At 32.9% G+C, this 23,403-nt stretch overlaps 1 protein-coding gene and 1 non-coding gene across 5 annotated transcripts; both read left to right on the plus strand.

The window, feature by feature from the left end:
- Nucleotides 1-228: 228 nt before the first annotated feature.
- TRNAW-CCA (transfer RNA tryptophan (anticodon CCA)) lies at nt 229-302 on the plus strand. Its single transcript has one exon. It is a non-coding gene; the product is annotated as a tRNA-Trp (tRNA).
- Nucleotides 303-4,780: 4,478 nt separating this feature from the next.
- On the plus strand, nt 4,781-7,464 carry LOC145018205 (Polyketide cyclase/dehydrase and lipid transport superfamily protein). 4 transcript variants are annotated; one of them, XM_078976108.1, is made up of 6 exons: nt 4,781-4,811; nt 6,182-6,233; nt 6,348-6,609; nt 6,695-6,853; nt 6,954-7,100; nt 7,192-7,464. In XM_078976108.1, exons 1-6 carry the CDS (start codon nt 4,796-4,798, stop codon nt 7,321-7,323), a joined length of 768 nt encoding a protein of 255 aa, XP_078832234.1. In that variant the 5' UTR covers nt 4,781-4,795; the 3' UTR covers nt 7,324-7,464. The 4 variants fall into 4 exon arrangements, with proteins under 4 accessions (XP_078832234.1, XP_078832237.1, XP_078832236.1 ...); XM_078976111.1 differs by lacking the exon at nt 4,781-4,811 and adding an exon at nt 4,928-4,946; XM_078976110.1 differs by lacking the exon at nt 4,781-4,811 and adding an exon at nt 5,072-5,982.
- The last annotated feature ends 15,939 nt before the right edge of the window (nt 7,465-23,403 follow it).

Consider the following 23,403-nt stretch of genomic DNA (forward strand, 5'->3'; position numbering starts at 1 on the left):
GAAAGGGATGTAGCGCAGCTTGGTAGCGCCTTTTTTTTTGGGTAAAAAATATCACGGGTTCCAATCCTGTCATCCCTACCTATTCTTCTCCTCTGGGCAGTCACGAGGGATCCATTGAGATCGATTCGGACATACATAATTTTCATTTTCTGAGACTATATGCATGTTTAGTATTGGGGGTACAAAAAGAAGCCTTTTCTTTTTAGTCGTATCTACTGTGATAAGAAAGCGTTCTTAGTTCAGTTCGGTAGAACGTGGGTCTCCAAAACCTGATGTCGTAGGTTCAAATCCTACAGAGCGTGATTCTATCATGCATATCGTAACTCATCATATAGCATACATAACATATCTTATAATCACTTATTATGAGGGTATTTTGGGAAATCACCGTTCGGGCGTTGGCCGATCGTACACACGGCTTTGCTCTGTTTGTCTCAAGACTCTTTTATACTCTTTTTCAAAAAAAAAAACATTATTTTTATTATTAAACGTTTCCTCAAATCCCCAGTTTGAGTTCAGATACGCCTGAAGATATATCCGAATCCCTCAAACCAAGGCTCTGATACCAACTTGTAATGCCGTAAAAAAATTTGAACAATTTTTCACTTTGTATCCCATAAGATATCATTTGAAATCATAAATAAAACATTGTATCAACATTGTATTAGTACAAAACCCAAGATCAATATATATATATATATATATATATATATATATATATATATATATATATATATATATATACTCTGGTGTGCGTGTGTACGAATCATGTCGGCGCCTTCCCGCGATCATCACTAGTACCTGAAACACATAACACATAATACTGCAAGCATAAATGCTTAGTGAGTTCCCTAAAATACCACTCTAACACATAATAGCCACTCGAGGCTGTAACTTTGTTGATCCTCAGGTCTGTGTATCTTAGTGGGGGCCTCCAGCCCCAACTCTGTATGGGCCCTCTTGCCCTAACTCTGTGAACCCGAAGGTCCTAACTCTATGGACCCGAAGGTCCTAACTCTGAATCATACATAGCACATATTACAATAAATCATAGCACATAAATAACATGCAATTACACTGGCATATAACTCTAAAATACTTTATCACATAACTCTGTTACCACACTAGGTAAAGTATAGTGAGAAGACTCACCTCAGGCGTCTCGGTAAATCTTTGACTCGGTAGAAATATTGACTAGTCTCCGCCTATTCACATAAAGTAAATACTCTTATAAATATAAATCTCGAAACTAGACTCGTCCTGCCATTGGCACCCTCAAGAGGGTAAAAGGCTATTTTACCCCCCTCTCGACACAAGTACTCCATTGACCAAACCCTAAAAGTCAACGGTCACACTTTGAACCTACTCGCCGAGTGCACCCTGGTGACTCGGCGAGTTCACACGTGTTCTCTAACACTTTGTCTCACTTGGCACGCCGAGTCCCTCCCTATGCTTGACAAGTCATACTAGGCATGAATCGTAGGGCCACCACGACTCAACTCGCCGAGTCTCAAGAATAACTCGACGAGTACCACCTTGAACTCCAGTCCTCTAACTCACTGAGTCATCCCCCAACTCGGCAAGCCTACTCACTGAGCAATTTACGTGAAACCCTAACCCTACTCGCCGAGTCTCAGGAACAACTCGGCGAGTTCATGCCATGCACAAACTCTACTGGCCTCCTGAGATCAGATCTGTTTCCCTAAATCAAAGATATGGCCTTCCCAAGCACGAATGTCACGTAAAGCTCGAAACTTGATGCTTATATAACAAAAACAAGGCATCAAAAGGAGATTTAGTCCTAAAAATGGAAACCTAAGTCCAATAACCCCAAACTGATTCATAAAGCTCCAAGGGTTAAGGTCTCTGGACCTCTTTGAGTCCAGATCCAAGGCACAAACTCGAAGAGGGACCATTTGCTCCACATAATCACTCTCCAAAGGGGTAGAAAACCCTAACTCTAATGATCAACACCAAAACTAAAGGAGGTTCGAACTATTACCTCAAAATGAAGTCTCTGAACTCTGGAACTGCAAGAATCGCACCTTCCCTTTGCTCTTGTTCACCTCCTTCTTGCTAAACCAAAGGTACAAGGATCAAAAGTGACTTCTTCTTCCTCACAACAATTTGGCTCGCTTAGGGTTCTCTTAAGGGATTGGTAGCCGCAATGAGAGGCTATAAGTGCCCTTAAATAGGCTCCAACCCCAGGGGATTAGGGTTTCATTAAACAGCGTGGACTCACCGAGTCCGGACGTGATACCGGATGAACATCTGCGACCCTACTCGGCGAGTCTTGGCTCCAACTCGCCGAGTTCCTCCACAAACTCCAAAATAATTAAATAAAATAATATACCTGGAAATCTGGCTGTTACAATAGCAAGTGGTAGCGGGAAGGGAAAGGATAAGACTCATACTTGATGACGACAACATGCTTTGAAGAAGATGTAACGCTCCAAGTGGTTATTTAAATATCTTTTTCTTCTGCTATTATTTAATATGATTTGAGTATGTAGATTTTAATATTAGAGGTTACTGGGACCATGTTGATATAAATTGTGTATTTGAAATTTAGGGTGTTACAATGCACTTATTATTTTTGATAAAAATGTTCTCTGTTAGATGAAATAATATAAGATGATTTATTTATAACTTACCATATATGCCTTTTCATACCTATAATATATTGGTTAGTGAAAGGTTATAGAAAGTAAAATATGATGATGAGTTGTAGCCAATATGGTATTTTTGTACTACTAGAGATTAGTCATCTAGTAGGATATAAAGGTAGTGCCACTAATTATTCTAGACAAATCTGGTTAAACATGGACATGGTTGCAACTTGTAGGTGTTTATAAGTCATACATTGTCATGTTTACAACCTGTAGGTGTTAATCGATCATACATAGGAAGGTTTATAACATGTAGATGTTAATATATGGTATGCAGACATGTATATGACCTGTAGGCATTGATGAATCGTATGCGGACATGTCTATGACCTGTAGGTATTTCTAGATTGTACATGTACATGTACCCGACTTGTAGATGTTAAGGAACCTCATACGGACATGATTACGAACTGTAGGGATGAATGAATTATTCATGTGGGTACTCTGTTCACCTAATGGTTGTCTTATTAATACATGTTGCTAAGGAATCCTTGAGGCATCGTTGTCCACTTAGATATTCTTTAAGATGGATCAATTGAGATCATCAGTTTAGGATCATACAGTGAGAATAACGAAAATTGGTAATCGGGTTATTTGATTCGTGTGAAATATATAATTAAAACAAATTAATTATATTAACTAAGTCTGACCTAGTTAACTTCTTTGTATCACTGGTAACAATACTTAGGTACATAGATAGTGATGTTTAGATATGATAACATATTCGAGGAAGAGTAGGCCATTATATAATAAGATATTATCAGGCCCGTAGTGACTATGTTTATTCTTATGTTTCTTATATTAGTTATAACATCCTAAGTTTTTAATAATCAATGAAAAAACATTTCTTCGGAAATACTTTTTATGAGACAAATTCCGCATTCACAAAAGAATACATTGTTTTAAAATAAGCATAAAAAGGTCTTTTCGGGCCGTGAAAAATATAGATCTTACAACCAACCCATGAGTAGTTTTCATATTGACAAAGTTGTAAGCTACATTCTATGAAAATGGTAACCTTATCGCTCCAAGTGGTTGCCAATCTTAGAAATCCTGATACTCCTGCTTCATTGCTTCAGGTTTCCTTTCGGAATATGGTTCATGTAATTTCTTTTGGTAAATGGAGTCTTTGATTTTTGTTTCCTGAATCCAATATCATAACCATTAAATTTATCGATCTTAACTCTCCCATCTATAGTCATAGCTCTGATACTAGTATTTAACTTTGTTCGGTCAAATTGACCTATATCCACGGGAAAACGCACATGCACACATTCATGTGTGTGTGCGTGCGCGCGCGCGGAGAGATTATTGAACTTTCAAGAACTATTACAACCACTGGATGATACACCTCATTTGAGCTCCAAACAAAAGAATCACTCTTTCTTACAAACTACTCCTAAAGGTGTCCTCTCACAATGATTGTTCTCTTGGAATGCTCTATACAGGATGTTCATATATGATTCCAAATACCAAAACACATTTGATCAAGTCTTCACACTCTAACAGTTTTTCCCTAGGTTCTCGTCAGTTTGTGATTTATTAAAATTTTATGTTGTTAATTAGAGCAACAATTTTTTCGGTTATTAACATTGGAGGGAAAGATGGTTTGCCGTATAATAATTTCTGAACAGCTACGACCTTTCATGAAGCATTGCAATTACCAGAATTTAAGTGATATAAGTACGTGTCTTGTCTTCATTATTTGATTCACACCTTTCTAGCTCCTTCATTATTTGAGTGACATAAAGGTTCCCTGTCTTCTCTTAAACTAGAGAGGTCCTTGGAGGATCCTAGGCTCAATTCCATCAACGACCTAATGGGGACTTGATATCCTTAAGGATAGTGATTTTATCTGGTCCTTGTTTTATAACAGTATATATACAGTCTAAGGTTAATAATTAAGGTAGTAAATTATTTAAATTCACACAATATATGTGAATCTGATGGTTGAAATATTTTTAATATGAATTTGTTACCCAACCTATCTAACCCGTATTTCACAATCTATAGTTGTTACAAAGTGCTTTAGTGGTCCAGATAGTTGGGCATCCTATTCTTTTTATAGGTACTCCTTCCACCATAGAAGCTTCCGTAGTTGGCCTCTTTCCGTTGCAAACAACTTAATGGAGAATAAAAAAGGTTCTGCCCTCTCCCCCCACTTATGGATCGCTTATTGGCTCTATAGATGGTCCTCTTCAGTGTTCAACCATGTTCCTTTCTGTGAAGGCCACTTTTGTTGTTTGGCCCAGAAGTCTTTCCCCACTACCAACAGTTGTATGCTTTTTTCAAGTATTCTGTGGTGGAAATCTTTTATGGTTTTGATTCTATGCCTTCTATTGTTGCTTTTTTGAAGTTTGCTCACTTCATTAGCAATTTGTTCATGCATCCATTTTCTATCCAGATTGAAAACAAACATACAAATTGGGTGGTAAATCAAGCCAAAAGCCAAATAATATACGATTTTATGAATCTTTATTTGCTTTATAGTTTATCTATATCGATCTTCTTGGTAATACAAATGTGTCCATTTTGGTAGATGTTAAATGTAGAGTTTGGCAAAGCACAATAGCACATGATATGGGGACAGTGTAGGTTTCTCTTGTCAATCATAACCTGGCAAGAATTGCTTGTACATTTTATTTTTGATTTGTTTTTGAAATCTATTAATCTTGTCTTTCAGTATAAACTCTATCCTACGCCTTAGATTTCCGAGATAAGAGACAGATTCTTTTAGTTTCTTAAAGGAAAAGATGCAAACGGGTGGGGAATAGGATGATCAGCACATGGGGATGTTGGTGCATGTTGCTTTTTCTCTATATTGAAATTCTTTAGTTATAGGTCATTATGTCATATTGTCTTAAATGGGTCGGGTAGCGTATCAAATAGATAAAGCTTAAGTACAAAATCACAATGAGGTAGTGACGTCCCAAAGTTCTTTTTATTTGTATTTGATTTTTATAAATAATTAATTGTTTATTATAAAAAATAATAATTAACCTATAACTTTCTATGTAAAACAATTTTAGTATTCTTTGACTGATTTATACAACAATATTCTATCTTTTTATCAATTTACACGACCAAGTTCCGACCCTTTTACGGACATCCACACTTAAAATATTACATACCAACAATTATTTAATTAAACCTCCTAAAATTTATCAACTTGAACGATTATTAATATTATAGTAAAATTAAAATATAAATAAATTGACTTGTATTGTAAAGAGGGAAACAAAAGATGTGCGAAGTTGAGTTATATGTAATGATAGAGCTTCATCTGGCATTGCCATGTGCATCTAGCAACTAGGTCCACTTCTCATTATTTCTCATCTATTCTCGAATTAAACTATTAATCTAACTCTGTACTTCCATATGTCCCTCCATATGTTTCTCTCTCTTATACACAATATATGTACGTATTCATTTGCATCTTTCACATTTCTTATATCATATACGTTCCATTCATTTAATCACAAAAAAGATTTTTACACAATAATTTGATATAGAAATGCCTACGGTGAACAGCAGCAGTCCAGCACCTTGCAGCACGAGATCATGGTACCTTTTCGACAACTCCTTATAATCTCCTGTACTTTCTCATTGATTCATTTGATATATCACACACGTCACTTCATATGATTATGATTACATTCTTGTTTTCATAATTGAAAGGTCTATCAGTGATGATTCGTTAAGGAGGTTCGTCTTCTTCGCTAGTGAGAGCTGTATACAAGATCTATTATCTGCTTCAGATTCCAACAGAGCTGGAAACGGGAACGATGGATGGAAAGTACTGGCTTTTGAAGACGGAGTTGAGATATCCAAACGGAGGTCTGGATCTGGATCTTTTCATGCTTTTAGAAGCCGATGGTTGCTTAAATCCGTGTCGACTGAACAGTTTATCACAGTTGCAAACGCCATTGATGCTGCCAAGGTAAATGATCGAAATCCAGCTTCAACTCCTTTTTCAAAACTACAATAGAAATTAGAAACTGTTTCTCATGAACATGTATGAACAGCAATGGGACTCGGATTTGGTGGAAGCAAGATACATCAAAGATCTTGATGAAAACCTGAGCATTATACGACTGAGATTTGGGGAGAGTGCTAAGCCTGTTTTCCGTAATCGAGAGTTCATTGTGTACGAGAGACGCGAAACAATGGACGATGGGACTCTGGTAATTGATGAATCAATTAATTAATGCTCTGGTTTTCGTTTTATCGTTTGTAATTTGATCTGAAAGTGAAAGTGATGATCGATATATGGTTATATTGAAGGTGGTAGCTGTAGCTTCATTGCCGAAAGAGATAGCTGCAGGGTTGCAGCCAAAGCAGAATAATTCTATAAGAGGGTTGCTACTGCAATCAGGATGGGTTGTCGAAAAGCTTGATGATGATTCATGCATGGTGACTTATGTAGTTCAGGTATGATTCAAGATACAATTTTGCAAAATACTTATTGATTAATTATAGTCGATCGAAGTTATAAATATATGGTATATATATGATTTTGCAGATGGATCCTGCCGGATGGTTACCGAAGTTCTTTGTGAATCGATTCAACACAAAACTGGTTATGATCATTGAAGACCTTTGGAAACAAGCTCAAGCTTGCTCTGCCATTCCTTCCATTACTGATCCATCATGAAACAAGGGTCTACAATTATTATAGTGATACTGAGTGAATACGGTTTACGTATGATTGTATCATGTCATGATGTTATATATATGTATGATAGAACAAATCAATCAATTTTGAAGAGTAATGATAACAAGTGTGAAGTGTCCACCTCTTGTTAATTTGAAAACAGAGAAAAACATTCGCCAAAAAAAAAAAACATTCTACACTATTCATCTTATGATGTTTATTTTGACAAATAATTTAACTAAAGCTAAAATAACATGTTATACCGCATGATCAAAACTTATTTTATACGGAAAAAAGACAAAACGAGATTTTTCTAGCACTCTGTTTTTGTATGTATTTGTGTGAAAGGGGAGCGACAAATTGACAGATTGAATACTCGTTTCTTACTTTGTGTCTACTTCAAAACATACATATGGTTGAAGATATATGTTAATAAGTACCCGTGTGTATATACATGTTCATCTGCATCTACATGTACATGTACATAAATATAATGAAAGCATGTGAGTGACTGATCAAATGATGGTGGATGTATTACATGTGTTCAAACAGTTGCATGTGCATGTGGCAGGTCTATTCAAACGAAACGACCTCGTTTCTTAATTAGGTTAGATAGAACATGCATGCACCTCGCTTAACCAAGTAATGCCCACTGGCTCTCTCGGGTTGTTGATCAATATCATCAAGGCCGGTAATGAGGTACGATGACAGCAGCGATGGTCATGGCCACCACCCTATTCGTGTTTATGAGGTAATCAGAATATGTACATAAGATATACAGTTTGAATAAGTCCTGTTTTTTCTATTATATTTAACTTCAAAATTTCCAAAAGTTCTTACAATAATTTATTTTTGGGTATACTTAAATGTATAAAATAACAATTTATATTTACATGTATATATGTTTGAAAATCCTTTATTTATTTATTTATAGTTCAACTATATTAATTTTGAACTTTTTTTTACTAAGATATTATATTTTGAAAATTTTACATAACTGCAATATTGTATTTTTTTTTTTCTTTTTGTTCAATACATTGTATTTAAAAGATCTATAGATTATCAATGCATACCCCGAAACTCGGATCCAGAACCCGGATCCAATCCATCTTTCTTTTATGTACATTATTCACATGTTTTTTATATTTAAAATTCTAGATAAGAATAAATTTAGTCTTCCACATTTGTTGTAACTGATCCATTGTATTCGGATCTCTCCTTGTATATGTACCGATTCAATTCATTGTGAAATATAAGTTTTATTCACACATTTATATGGTATCAGTCAGGCCGCCTTTTTCCCCCAAATAGCTTTCTTCATCTTCAATCTGATGGCTATTGATTCCAGCTCTTCCTCTTCCTTCATTGGATCTCTTCCCCTCTCCACAAATTCTTTAACCCTAGTTCACTTTCCTTCATCACTGAAATTGAACCCTAGCAATTACATGAGCTGGAAGACTCAAATTGAAGCCCTACTCTACGGTTTGGATCTCTACAAGTTCATCAATGGCACTCACCCTTCCCTACCGCCCACAGTGACTGCTGAAGGTGTTTCCACCCCCAATGCTAATTATCAAGCTTGGTTTCGCCAAGACCGCCTCCTTTTTGGTGCAATTGTCGGTGCTCTTTCCCCCACAATCGTTCCACTGATCACAAGAGCACCTACTTCTCTTGAAGCCTGGAAAATCCTATCAAACACCTATACCAAACCATCAAGGGGCCATATTAAACAGCTTTAGCATCGCCTAAAACAGACCACCAAAACATCTGATCAACCCATTACCGGCTACATGCAAACCATCAAAACCATTGTTAATGAATTAAGCATACTGGGCAAGAAAATGGACCAGGAAGATATCACAGATGCAATTCTCACAAGTTTAGACTCTATCACTTATAAAACTGTCATTGAAGCTATCCAGGCACGTGACACACCAATTTCTTTCTCTGAACTTCATGAAAAACTTATCAATCATGAACTCACTCTCCTTCAAGCATCCCCCATTCCCACCACTATTCACCAACCCACTACCGCATTTGTTGTTCACAAACGCCCCCCCCCCCCCCAACAAAAACTGGAATCACTGTCCCAACCCAAACAATAACCCAATCTTACCCACCCCTACCTCAGCCCCATCAAACAACAACAACTCCCCACGCCAATTCCTTGGAAAATGTCAATATTGTTTTACCAAAGGTCATTCCTTAACCTCCTGCTATGCGTTCAAGAACAAGCACCCTCAAATTGCCTTGCCATCTATACCACGCAATACATACACTGTCAACCTAGCTCAAGCATAACCTCATGTTCCCTATACTCCCAACAACAATCCCAACTGGCTATTTGACAGTGGAGCATCGCATCACGTTACTAACGATCTTAATGCACTGTGTCTCCACACACCTTATAATGGTACTGATGAGTTAGTTATTGGTAATGGTTCGTCTCTTAGTATCTCTCATATTGGCTCTCTCTCCTTTAACTTCTCTAATATAACTTTTACTCTTACTAATGTCCTCTGTTTTCCTTCTGTTTCCAAAAACATCATCTCTATTTCTCAATTATGCATTGATAATCCTATACTAATCCAATTCTACTCCTTTTATTTTGTCATCAAGAATCTCAAAACACAACAGACTCTACTCCACGTAATGGCTAGTCAAGGCATCTATGAGTTGCGTTCCACACATCCACATCTGGCTTTTCTCTCAAATAAATCCATCCCATGGCATCACAGACTTGGGCATCCACATCTTAGGGTTTTACAGCATTTAGCTTCTACCATCCCTGCAATTACTTCATTGAAAAATAATTGTAATTCTTGTTGCATTAATAAAAGTCACAAGCTCCCGTTTCATACCACTTCTCTTACTTCTACACGTCCACTTGAATTAATTTTTTCAGATGTTTGGACTTCTCCAATCCAATCAATAGATGATTACAAATACTACATCATTTTTGTTGATCACTTTACCAAATATACATGGTTGTACCCTTTGAAACACAAGTCTGATTCTCTAAACACTTTCATACGTTTTCAGAATCTTGTAGAAAACTTCTTTCAAGTTAAAATTAAACAATTCTTCTCTAACAATGGAGGAGAATATATTAAATTAACTTCTCATCTTGCCTCATGTGGTAGCTCCTACCTTACTTTCCGTCCACATACCCCTGAACATAATGGGTATGCTAAAAGAAGGCATCGTCACATAGTTGAGACTGCCTTGTCTCTTCTGTCCCATGCTCAAATGCCATTAAAATTTTGGACCTATGCTGTCACCACAGCCACCTACCTAATCAATAGATTACCCACAAACACTCTTAATAATAATTCCCCATATTTCAAACTCTTCAACAAAAATCCAAACTATAAGAAACTCAGAAGTTTTGGTTGTCTTGCTTACCCATGGTTACGTCCTTACACTAAACACAAACTTGAATCCTGCTCCAAACCTTGCATCTTCATCAGCTATTGCTCTTCACAAAGTGCATACCACCTTCTAGACCCCCTTACAAACAAAATATATACCTCTCGTCACGTTTACTTTGTGGAAACAGATTTCCCCTACACCAAACTCACAAATACATCTCCAACTTCCATCCCTGCACCAGACACTTGGCTGCATCTACAATTAATTCCAACCTCACCCCCACCACATCCTTTGCCTCCTATCACACCACCCCCATCTCCTCATTCCTCACCAGAACCCTCTCCACCATCCACACCATCTCCTCCACCTCACTCAACCTCGTCTACCCCACACCAATCTCCATCCTTATCCACTGACTTTAAAGAGTCTCTCCACTCACAGTCTGATCCTACTCCACCCACAACAACTTCTGCACCCACTCACTCTCATAACAATAATCAAATTGCCACTTGCAAAAATCCAAAACCAAATTCAAAATACCACAATGATGATTTCATACTCTACCATGCTACTCCCACTTCTTTCACAGAACCCCATATAATTACTCAAGCCTTGAAACAACCTCCATGGCGCAAAGCTATGCAAACCGAGTATGATGCTCTCATAAACAACAACACTTGGACACTAGTTCCCAGTGATTCAGCCCCCAATCTCATTGATGCAAATAAGTCTATCGTACTAAATACAAACCTGATGGTTCCCTTGATAGACTCAAAGAAAGACTTGTAGCTAAAGGCTTTCATCAATGACCGGGACTTGATTATGTTGAAACTTTCAGTCCGGTCCTCAAACCAGCCTCCCTTAGACTTGTTCTCTTTTTAGCCACTTCTCAAAACTGGTGCTTACGCCAATTAGATGTAAATAATGCTTTTCTGCAGGGACATCTCACAGAATCTGTCAACATGTGACAACCTCCAGGTTTCATTGACTCTTATTTCCCAAACCATGTTTGCAAGTTAAATAAAGCCATTTATGGTCTTCGCCAAGCTTCGCGAGCTTGGTACAATGAACTCAAATCTTTTCTACTTTCTTCCAACTTCCAACCAACCATCTTTGACTATTCGCTGTTTGTCCATCGGTCCTCAGTTTCCCCTATTTACATCCTTATTTATGTAGATGATAATATAGTCACTGGTCCAAACTCCCCCTATGTTTCATCTTTCATCACTTTCCTTGCTAAACGTTTTTCTCTCAAAGATCTAGGAAATCTTTCTTATTTCCTAGGAATTGAAGTTGTGCATCATTCTTATGGACTTTTTCTTTCTCAATCCAAATACATCCTTGATCTTCTTCACAAAGCCAATATGACTGATTGTAAGGCATCAACCACACCGATGTCAAGCTCTTTACCTCTTACTATTGATGATGGTAAACCTATTTGAAATGTTACAGATTACAGGTCACATGTTGGAGCACTTCAATACTTGTCACTTACAAGACCAGACATTGCTTTTGCTTTCAACAAACTCTCACAATTCATGCATCGCCCAACAGACTTACACTGGACAGCTCTCAAAAGATTATTGTGATACCTACATGGCACAATGAATCATGGTCTCCTTATACACCGCAAGTCTCCCATACATCTCCATGCCTTCACTGATGCTGATTGGGCAGGTGACAAACAAACCTACTGTAGCACTTCAGGTTACATCGTGTACCTTGGGTCTAATCCAATCGCTTGGAGCTCTAAACGCCAACCAAATTTAGCCCGTTCTTCCACTGAAGCTGAATTCAGGGTTGTAGCATCCACAACTACTGAAATACAATGGTTGATATCCTTATTATCTGAACTTGGTTACAAATCCATTACTACACCAACCATTTTTTGTGACAATCTCAGTGCCACACACTACTCAGCTAATCCAGTTTTCCATTCCCGCATGAAGCATCTAGCACTTGATTTTCATTTTGTTAGGGAAAAAGTGCAAGTCGGTTCTATTCGTATCACTCACATAAATGGCGATGATCAACTAGCTGATGCACTTACCAAACCTCTCCTTTGTCTCATATTTAATACTCTTATCTCCAAGATTGGTCTCCTCTCACGATCATCCATCTTGCGGGAGCCTATCAATACATAACCTGAAACTTGGATCCACGAACCCAGATCCAATCCATCTTTCTTTTATGTACATTATTCACATGTCTTTTATATTTAAAATTCTAGATAAGAATAGATTTAGTCTTCCACATTTGTTGTAAATGATCCATTGTATTCGGATCTCTCCTTGTATATGTACCGATTCAATTCATTGTGAAATATAAGTTTAATTCACACATTTATATAGATTATATCAATGAAAGTTGTTTTCTATTTTAGAATACAAATTTATCACAAAAATATATATGAACAAAAATACTTTTTTATTCTTTTACATTCAACATTAAAACAACATAAGTACTGCATCAATATATTTCTTAAAAGTTACGGAGCTACAACTAATTAATTTGTATAATGTATTTCTAGGAGTCAAATCCGATACCATCCTTAGTTATAACGCTTTCAGCCCAACCTATTAATTTCAAATCGGATTAATGTGATAAATAAATTTCAATGACAAGAAAGACATAATGGGATATGAATTAATTACTACTTTAAAAAAATCATACAAAAGTTTTGTACGTCGCTGTTGGCATTGATTAAGATCTGTGGTTACAAGTTACGAACATTTAAAACATTTAATTATGATGGTACGTAGTTAGGCAGTTAAATCAAGATTCACAGCCCAAACGAAGTGAACTGCCATTAGAACCAAATGATGTCCGGCCCACTCAGAGATTTGGGTCTCCAATTCATACCCTTGAGGTCATAAACCCATATGAATTGTGAACACCAATTAATTTGTGGGTTTTTGCTATAACTAATTTTACACAAATAAACCGGTTATGCCCAAAGTCAAATTTTTAGTACATTAATGTCTCAACTACCGGAAAATATGTTGAGCTTTGCCCCTTAACCGTCTTTTACCTTCTAATGCTGGTTACCCTTTTGTTGATTGGGAAAAGATGTTGACTTAGGCTTGCCACGTCAGCATTAGTTAATTCATAAAAATTCTAATGCTAGTTACCCCTTTGTTGACTGGGAAAAAATGTTGACTTAGGCTTGCCACGTCAGCATTGGTTAATTCATAAAAAATTAACGCAAAAAAAAGGGCATGCATGGATTCAAACCCACGCCTCCTCCCACTATATGCAATGCTCTTAACCACTAGGCTAAGATTAATTTTGATTATTATTCCTTAACATAACGTATTTAATGTGTATCACACTGCAACAATTTAACAATATGCATTATTATTATTATTATTATTATTATTATTATTGTTATTATTATTATTTATTATTATTATTATTATTGTTATTAATATTATTATTATTATTATTATTATATTTTTTATGATTTTAAAAATACATTTTTAAACGTATAAAAAACGTATTTATATATTTTAAATGGTATTTGTATTTTTAGAAATAGTTATTATTGTTATTATTATTATTATTATTTATTATTATTATTATTGTTATTAATATTATTATTATTAGTATTATTATTATTATTATATTTTTTATGATTTTAAAAATACATTTTTAAACGTATAAAAAATGTATTTATATATTTTAAATGGTATTTGTATTTTTAGAAATATGTATTATTGTTATTATTATTATATATATACATTATATATGTATTTATGTGCATTTTATACATTTATACGTATTTATGTATTAATAACACTTTATATATATATATATATATATATATATATATATATATATATATATATATATAAAAGAAAAGTTTCTATACGTATAAATAACATTTTATATAAATCATTAAAAAATAAGTGTATATATATGTAAATATATGTATAAAAATATAATTAACTGCATAAAAATATGTTTAGCACGTGTATATGTGTTTATTTTATACAAAACATATTTTTATTCATACAAATATATAAAAATAAAACTTAATAAATATGTAGAAAAATGTATTTATACATTTTTATATGAATAAAAAAATATTTTTATATGTCTAGATAATGTTTTATACATTTTTATGTATGTTTTTATACAAAATAAATAATATTATGATATGTATTTTTTTTTAAATATATAAAGTTGTATTTATTTATAATAATAATAATTATAAAAACGCATTTGTATATGCATATATATATATATATATATATATATATATATATATATATATATATATATATATATATGTGTGTGTGTGTGTGTGTATATAAATACGTAAAAATAAGCATACAAATTTATATTTACACATTTATATATGGGAAAAGTGAATATACCCTTAAGGGTATATATGTTTAAGTACCCAAACACACCATAATACGTCATTATGTTTGATGTACTCATTATAATTTTGTTAAAGTTTATTTCAAAATTGATTACTTTCAAAATATTCGAAATTTCATTATTATCTTTCACTTACATCACATTTTTTTTGTCAAACACATACTAGTCTATATATATTATGGTTGAAAATGAAAATTATGTAAGAGTAAAATAAATGTGTAATTTATAAAAATATTGGAAATAAATCAAGTTAGAAGTTAAATTATAAAAACATTGTATAATTAGAATGTATTATTTGATACAAAACGACATAGTATGGAGAGTTTGAGTACCTAAGCTTATATACCCTTAAGGGTATATTCACTTTTCCCTTTATATATATATATATATATATATATATATATATATATATATATATATATATATATATATATATATATATATATAAATACATATATAAATATGCGTATGCAAATGCGTTTTTATAATTATTATTATTATAAATAAATACAACTTTATATATTTTTAAATAAAAATACATATCATAATATTATTTATTTTGTATAAAAACATACATAAAAATGTATAAAACATTATCTAGACATATAAAAATATTTTTTTATTCATATAAAAATGTATAAATACATTTTTCTACATATTTATTAAGTTTTATTTTTATATATGTTTGTATGAATAAAAATATGTTTTGTATAAAATAAACACATGTACACATGCTAAACATATTTTTATGCAGTTAATTATATTTTTTTATACATATATTTTTATACATTTATATACACTTATTTTTAATGATTTATATAAAATGTTATTTATACGTATAGAAACTTTTCTTTTATATATATATATATATATATATATATATATATATATATATATATATATATATATATATATATATATATATATAAAGTGTTATTTATACATAAATACGTATAAATGTATAAAATGCACATAAATACATATATAATGTATATATATATATATATATATATATATATATATATATATATATATAATAATAATAATAATAATAACAATAATACATATTTCTAAAAATACAAATACCATTTAAAATATGTAAATACGTTTTTTTATACGTTTAAAAATGTATTTTTAAAATCATAAAAAATATAATAATTATAATAATACAAATAATAATAATAATAATAAAATAATAATAATAATAAAATAATAATAATAATAATAACAATAATACGTATTTCTAAAAATACAAATACCATTTAAAATATATAAATACGTTTTTTATATTTTTAAAAATGTTTTTTTAAAATAATAAAAAATATAATAATAATATTAATAATACTAATAATAATAATAATAATAATAATAATAATAATAATAATAATAATAATAATAATAATGCATATTATTAAATTGTTGCAGTGTGATACACATTAAATACGTTATGTTAGGGAATGTTAATCAAAATTCATCTGAGCCTAGTGGTTAAGAGCGTTGCATATAGTAGGAGGAGGTGTGGGTTCGAATGCATGCAAGCCTCTTTTTGTGCTTTAATTTTTTCTGAATTAACCAATGCTGACGTGGGAAGCTCAAGTCAACATCTTTTCCCAATCAACAAAAGGGTAACCGGCATTAGAAGGTAAAAGACGGTTAGGGGACAAAGCTGAACATATTTTCCGGTAGCTGAGGCATTAATGCACTAAAAAATTGATTTTGGACATAACCATTTTATTTGTGTAAAATTATGGGCTTTTATAGCAAAAACCCTTAATTTGTTGATTGCATTATCATCATTTCGAAGAATAGGTTCTAGGTCCACATAGTGGATGTCACCATCTTTTCTTGATCTTCTTTCCAAAAAAAAAAATAGTACGCAGTTGATTCTCTTTTATATATATTATATTGCATTACATTACAACTCGGGTGTTAATTTTAAATAAAATAAAAAAATTGATTATCATTAATTTAAAAAAACTTATGAATTGGAATTTTTATTTTTTAATAACTTTATAATTTGTAAGTATTTAATTATACATTTAAATCCACCTATTTTATAAAAGTTATGAGTTTGTATTATACAATATAGTATCACTTTTGGAGTTTTATTCTTATTAAACAGTGATGTATTCACACGACAAATGCATCAGTTGTAAAAAAATATTTACTCCTATTAAACCCTTACTTTTCGTTCATTATTCTTGGGATTATAGGCATTATAATTTTTATTGTAAGAACACAAAATATAAAAATAGTAATAATTAATCATAAGTTTGCAGACATGTATTTTTATGTAACATCGGATATTTTCTTCATAAGTTTGTACTCATACAGTTAGGGGTGTGAGAAGTAAAACCGAAACCGAATAACGAAAAAAAATATATATATGTTATTTTGATTATTTAGTTTTTGGTTAATATGTTTTTTTGTTAAATATATAATAATAACTTTGGTTGGTTTGGTTTTGGTTAAGCTTCTATAATTTTGGTTAAACCGAGCCTTCTGGATTCTATTTTTTTAACTAATTATTACAAACCTGAGTCACTAATTGATACATAAGACAAATTTGTGTATTATACGATTTCACTGTAAAATAAGGATAACAAGTTTGCTATCTCATAAAAGATTTGATGTTATGACACAACCTATAATATAAGAGCATTTTTTGTAATAAACTTTTCATTCAATAAATATTTACTAAGTGTTAAAAAATGTACAACTGCTACTTTCCCAACATCTTCATTTCTTATATCATTTTAGGATTAAGAAACAGAAGGTTTTCATGTACTTACAAAAGAACCTCACTACATAAACCCTAATCTACTCTCGCAACATAACACTCAAACCCTAAACTAAAACACAATCTGAAAGTGTAAGTATTAAGACCTAAATATCTGAACAAATGATCAACAAGGCAAAACTACAAAACACTTTGAACTATGAACGATTTAACAATGAGAAACTCTTAAACTCGGAGAAACCCTAATCGCCTTACACAGCTCCAAGAATGAGAAGTGAACGAGAGATCTTTCCAGACACACTCTCTCTCTTCTTTTATTTGTTAGCAACCCGGATCCAACCCGCTTTAAGATCCGCAAGACCCGCGTGTTCATCTTCCCTGTAAAACATTTAACTCCAGAAGAATACAATCTATACACTTTACACCCTTTAAGTTATAAATAAATATGAGATTGAAAATAATTGAATTTTCCTTATTTTTCAACATCCCCCCTCAATCGAAATATTTATTTTTTATTTTTTAAAAACATCTACAAGACCCATTTTGTTAGACAAAAAATCATGTTGTTTTATAGTTAAAGATTTGGTAAGAATATCTGCCGTTTGTTCAGAAGAACAAATTTTTACCAATTTTATTATACCATTAGAAATTTTTTCCCTAACAAAATGCAGGTCGATTTCAAAATGCTTTGTCCTCTCATGAAAAACAGGATTCAAAGCCAGTTTAATAGTCGACTCATTATCACAAAAAACTGAAACTGGAAGTAACTCCTTAATTCCTAATTCAAACAAAATTTTTAACACCCAAATTATTTCACATGTAACAGAACCAAGAGCTCTATACTCAGCTTCAGTAGAAGACCTAGAAACAGTAGATTGTTTCTTACTCTTCCAAGATATCAAACAATTATTAAAATAAACCAAATATCCAGACACTGACTTTCTTGTAACCAAGCACTTAGCCCAATCTGCATCTACAAAACCTTTAAGTTCAAAACTGTCAAATTTCGTTATAGCTATTCCTTTACCTGGACTATTCTTTAGATATCTTAAAAGTCTCATTACAATTTTAAGATGAGACCTGTTAGGTTTATGCATGAATTGACTAAGCACTTGAACAGCATAAGAAATATCAGGTCTAGTAACAGTTAAGTATATTAGTTTTCCTATCAATTTTTGAAATTCCGTTTTATTTTCTAATAAAGCATTTCCTTTATTTTTTTCACCAGAATCTAACACAAAATTTGTTTCCAAAGGTGTACTTACTGGTTTACATGCAAGCATACCGTATTCATGTAATAACTCTAAACAATATTTTCTTTGATTTAAACATAAACCATCATTAAACCTTACCACTTCTATTCCCAAAAAATACTTCAAAACTCCAAGATCTTTAATTAAAAACTGAGTTTTCATAAAATTTTTAACCTTTTGCAATTCATGTTCACAATTTCCAGTTAAAATAATGTCATCTACATATACAAGTAACACAGTCAATGAACCTTCAAACTTTCTTACAAATAAGGAGTAATCACTTATACTTTGCTGAAAACCATATAAAAATAAAGAAGAGCAAAGTTTTTCATTCCATTTTCTTGGGGCTTGCTTTAATCCATATAGAGATTTAGTAAGTTTACACACCCTAGAATCACCAGCAGAATAATAACCAGGAGGAAGAGACATATAAACATCCTCAGTTAAATCACCATATAAAAAAGCATTATTTATATCAAGTTGATATAAAGGCCATGAATTCTGAACAGATAAAGAAATAATAATACGAACAGTCACTATTTTCGCAACTGGAGAAAAAGTTTCTTCAAAATCTATTCCTTCTCTTTGGTTATACCCTTTAGCAACCAAACGAGCTTTATATCTTTCTACTTCACCACTGGATTTATATTTAATTTTGAAAACCCACTTACAACCTATTGGTTTTCTATTTTTAGGCAAATTAGTAATTTCCCAAGTATTATTTCGATGGAGTGCCTCCATCTCTTCATTCATTGCTCTAACCCAGTTAGGATCAGTTAAGGCTTCCTTATAATCTTTTGGTTCAACAATTTTATTCAAGTTTGAAATAAAACATTTTGTATTACTATCCAATAAGGAATAATTGACAGACCTTTCAATACCATATTTATATTTACCTTCAACAATATAATCAGCAAACCTAACAGGCATGTGTGACTCACGTCTAGACCTAGAAGAACCTATAGACTGCTCAACAGAAGGAATTAATGGTAACTGACTACTTTCCTCAGAAAAATCAGAAGAAGAAGGAACAAAACCAACAGAAGAAGGCACAACTGCCTCGCCACTACGATTGACAGTATCATTAGAAATATTATCATCCAGGTGAGTGGCTGCATCAGCACCATCCAACTGTGACTCTATTCTCAACTCATCAGGATCAATAGAATCATTTAAGTATTCATTAGTATCAAAAACATCATAGGAAAATGGATCACTAGAGCCAAAAACATGTACAGTTTTGTCAACATTTGTTGACTTTAACTTGTAAGGAAAAACAGACTCATAAAATTTCACATCCCTGGACATAAAAGAAGTGTTAGTATCCAGACTAAAAAGCTTATAAGCCTTTTTATCATATGAATATCCTAATAAAACACATTTTTCAGCACGCTCAGAAAATTTATCATTAACATTTTGTTTAACTGCAAAACAAAGGCAACCAAAAATTCTCAAATGATCGAAATTAGGAGTCTTTTTAAAAACAAGTTCATAAGGAGAAGACCCATTTAAAACTGAGGTAGGCATTCTGTTTATCAAAAATACTGAAGTTAAAATAGCATCTGCCCAAAACCTTAAAGGAATTGCTGATTGAAACAAAAGAGATCGTGCAACATTAAGAATGTGCCTGTGCTTTCTTTCCACAACCCCATTTTGTTGTGGAGTATAAGCACAAGAAGTTTGATGAATGATACCTCTTTCTATACAAAAACATCTCATTTGATTATTAACAAACTCAGTACCATTATCAGAACGCACAACCTTAATATTAACACTGAATTGATTCAATAAAATATTCACAAAAGATTTAAAAGAATCAAAAACTTCACTTTTAGACCTTAAGAGAAAAACCCAAGTAGCCCTAGTAAAATCATCAACAATAGTCAGAAAATACTTAAAACCTTCTACAGAAGCAAGTCTATAGGGACCCCAAACATCTAGATGAATTAATTCTTCTAACTGTGTTGAACTATGTTGACTAAGAGAGAAAGATTCCCTAGTCTGTTTGGCCCTGTGACACACATCACAGGGGGGAAGAAATTCATTTCCTAACTTCAGCTTATCTTTTAATGAATTTAAAGCTTGGTCAGCCGGATGACCAAGTCTGCTATGCCAAGTTAACTTTGAAACACAACATCTAGAATTATTTAGACTAACTGAATTACCTGAGGGAACATGATCTAGATAATACAGTCCCCCAGACTCTCTACCATTCTCCACCATCTTCTTTGATAGTGAATCCTGAATTTTACAGTTATGTTCAGAAAAAATTACCTCACATCCATTATCCTTACACAATTTATGTACAGATAAAAGGTTAACATTAAAATCAGGCACAGCAAACACATCAAACAAAGTAAGATTAGAAGATAAGTGAACATTTCCAATCTTATTTATTGATGCAGAAGAACCATTAGGATGTTTCACAAGAAGGTTAAGTTTAGACACATCCACAGTGTCCTGGAGTTGTGACTCTGAGGCAATCATATGTTGATTTGCCCCAGAATCAACAATCCAACTTTGAGAACTATTTAAACTAACACAGGAATTAAAACAATATGTTGATGTACCTGCCATATTTGCAGCAACAGATACATCCTCACTAGCAGAGTTCTCATTTATAAGACGAAGAAATTTAGAATACTGTTCACTAGTAAGATAGTGACAATCACTACTAGGAACAGAACCAGAAGAAACTCCAGAATCGTTAGTTGAAACAACAGAAGAAGCATTCACAGGAAAGGACTTATTTTGATTATTATTATCATTCTTAGGTTTAAAATCTTTTGGATAACCAATCAATTTATAACATCTTTCTATAGTGTGACCCTTAAGATTACAATGCTTACATTGTAACCCTGGATTTCTAAACCTGTTTTGACCTTGACCCCTTTTTGAATCAGAAATTTTACTATTAAAAACAGAAACTTGGGGTTTTGAAGAAGAAACAGAACTCAGAGAACCATTTTTTTGAAGAGATTCCTCTCTGGAAAGAATTGAAAAAGTTGTTTTAACATTAGGTAAAGGTTCCATTAAAAGAATGTGACTTTTAACTTGATTATACACATCATCAAGACCATTCAAAAACTGCATTAATTTCATCATTTTAGAATGATCATTAAGTTTAGTAGCAGCCACACATACACATTCAGTTAAACTAGTCAAACCATCAAAGTCTTTCCACAATGAGTCAAGTTTATTATAATATTCAGAAAGAGAAGAACCATTCTGTTTTAAGGTATTTATCTGCTGATGGATATTAAAAATTACTGAACCATCAGCCTTATTATAAGTTTCAAATAATTCATCCCAAATATTTTTAGCATCATCAGAATGAACATGACTGGCATATATAGTCTCTGAAATTGAACCTAGCAACCAATTGCACACAACAGCATTTACACGTTCCCATTTAGCACTTTTAGTATTATCAATTTTTTCCCGAGTTAAAGTTCCATCTACAAATCCTAATTTATTTCTGGCCTTAAGGCCTCTAGTCATAGCACTACGCCACACTCGAAAGTTTTCGTTTCCAGTCAATTTTATTGTAATAATAGAAGTAACTGAATTATCAGATGGATGAATGTACAATGGGTCATCAAAATCAACAGGAACCTCCTTGGGAGTATCACTCCCTTCAGAAGTTTCACCAGCCATGACTAATCACAAGAAAAAAAAACAAGAACCAAGCAACAATGAACACAAATAAAAAACTTAAAACCAGACGCCTGTGTGACTTAAAGTCCAGATGGTCACCACTGTTTGTCGGGGCCCAAGACAATCAACACAGAGTCTAAATCAGAAAACAATTTTAAGACATAAAAAAGAACTAGACCAATCAAGGAAGCAACAAGAGTAAGCTAAAACAAGTAATCAAATAAGCACAAATATGTCAGAACTCACGCATGTATGATGAAAGAGTTGAGAAGGGAACTAGAAATTGCTCACAGTGATACTTAGACAGATGTTACAAGGCAGAAGACCGCTCACCTCCCCTAGGGTTGTTCCCTGTCAAGATTATTTCAGACACTAGTCCGTTCCCTGACAGAGAACTTAACCTTTTGCAGGGATTAAATGAGCAGACAAGAAAGGCTGAGAAGTTTTTTTTTTTAAGATCGAACCACAGATCCTCAAGAATCGGTCAATATCTTGAAACTGCAAATGAAGAAACAGCTTCGCAGTAACTTGTTTCTTAACAAAGAATGTAATCAACAAAAAACGATCTGAAGATGATCGTACTCAAGAAAAACACACAAAAGAAAAAAATAAGACGAACCTGTGCAAGACAGTCTTCAAATCACCAAGATCTTCAACAAATATTACACCGTA

The sequence above is a fragment of the Lactuca saligna genome, chromosome 9 (assembly GCF_052625555.1).
Source record: "Lactuca saligna cultivar CGN05327 chromosome 9, ASM5262555v1, whole genome shotgun sequence".
NCBI classification, from domain to species: domain Eukaryota; kingdom Viridiplantae; phylum Streptophyta; class Magnoliopsida; order Asterales; family Asteraceae; genus Lactuca; species Lactuca saligna.

What these genes read in the sequence shown, in the direction of transcription:
- LOC145018205 (XM_078976108.1), top strand. An exon ending in ACGCCATTGATGCTGCCAAG is followed by an intron (nt 6,610 to 6,694) that starts GTAAATGATCGA and finishes ATGTATGAACAG; the next exon opens with CAATGGGACTCGGATTTGGT. An exon ending in TGGTGACTTATGTAGTTCAG is followed by an intron (nt 7,101 to 7,191) that starts GTATGATTCAAG and finishes ATGATTTTGCAG; the next exon opens with ATGGATCCTGCCGGATGGTT.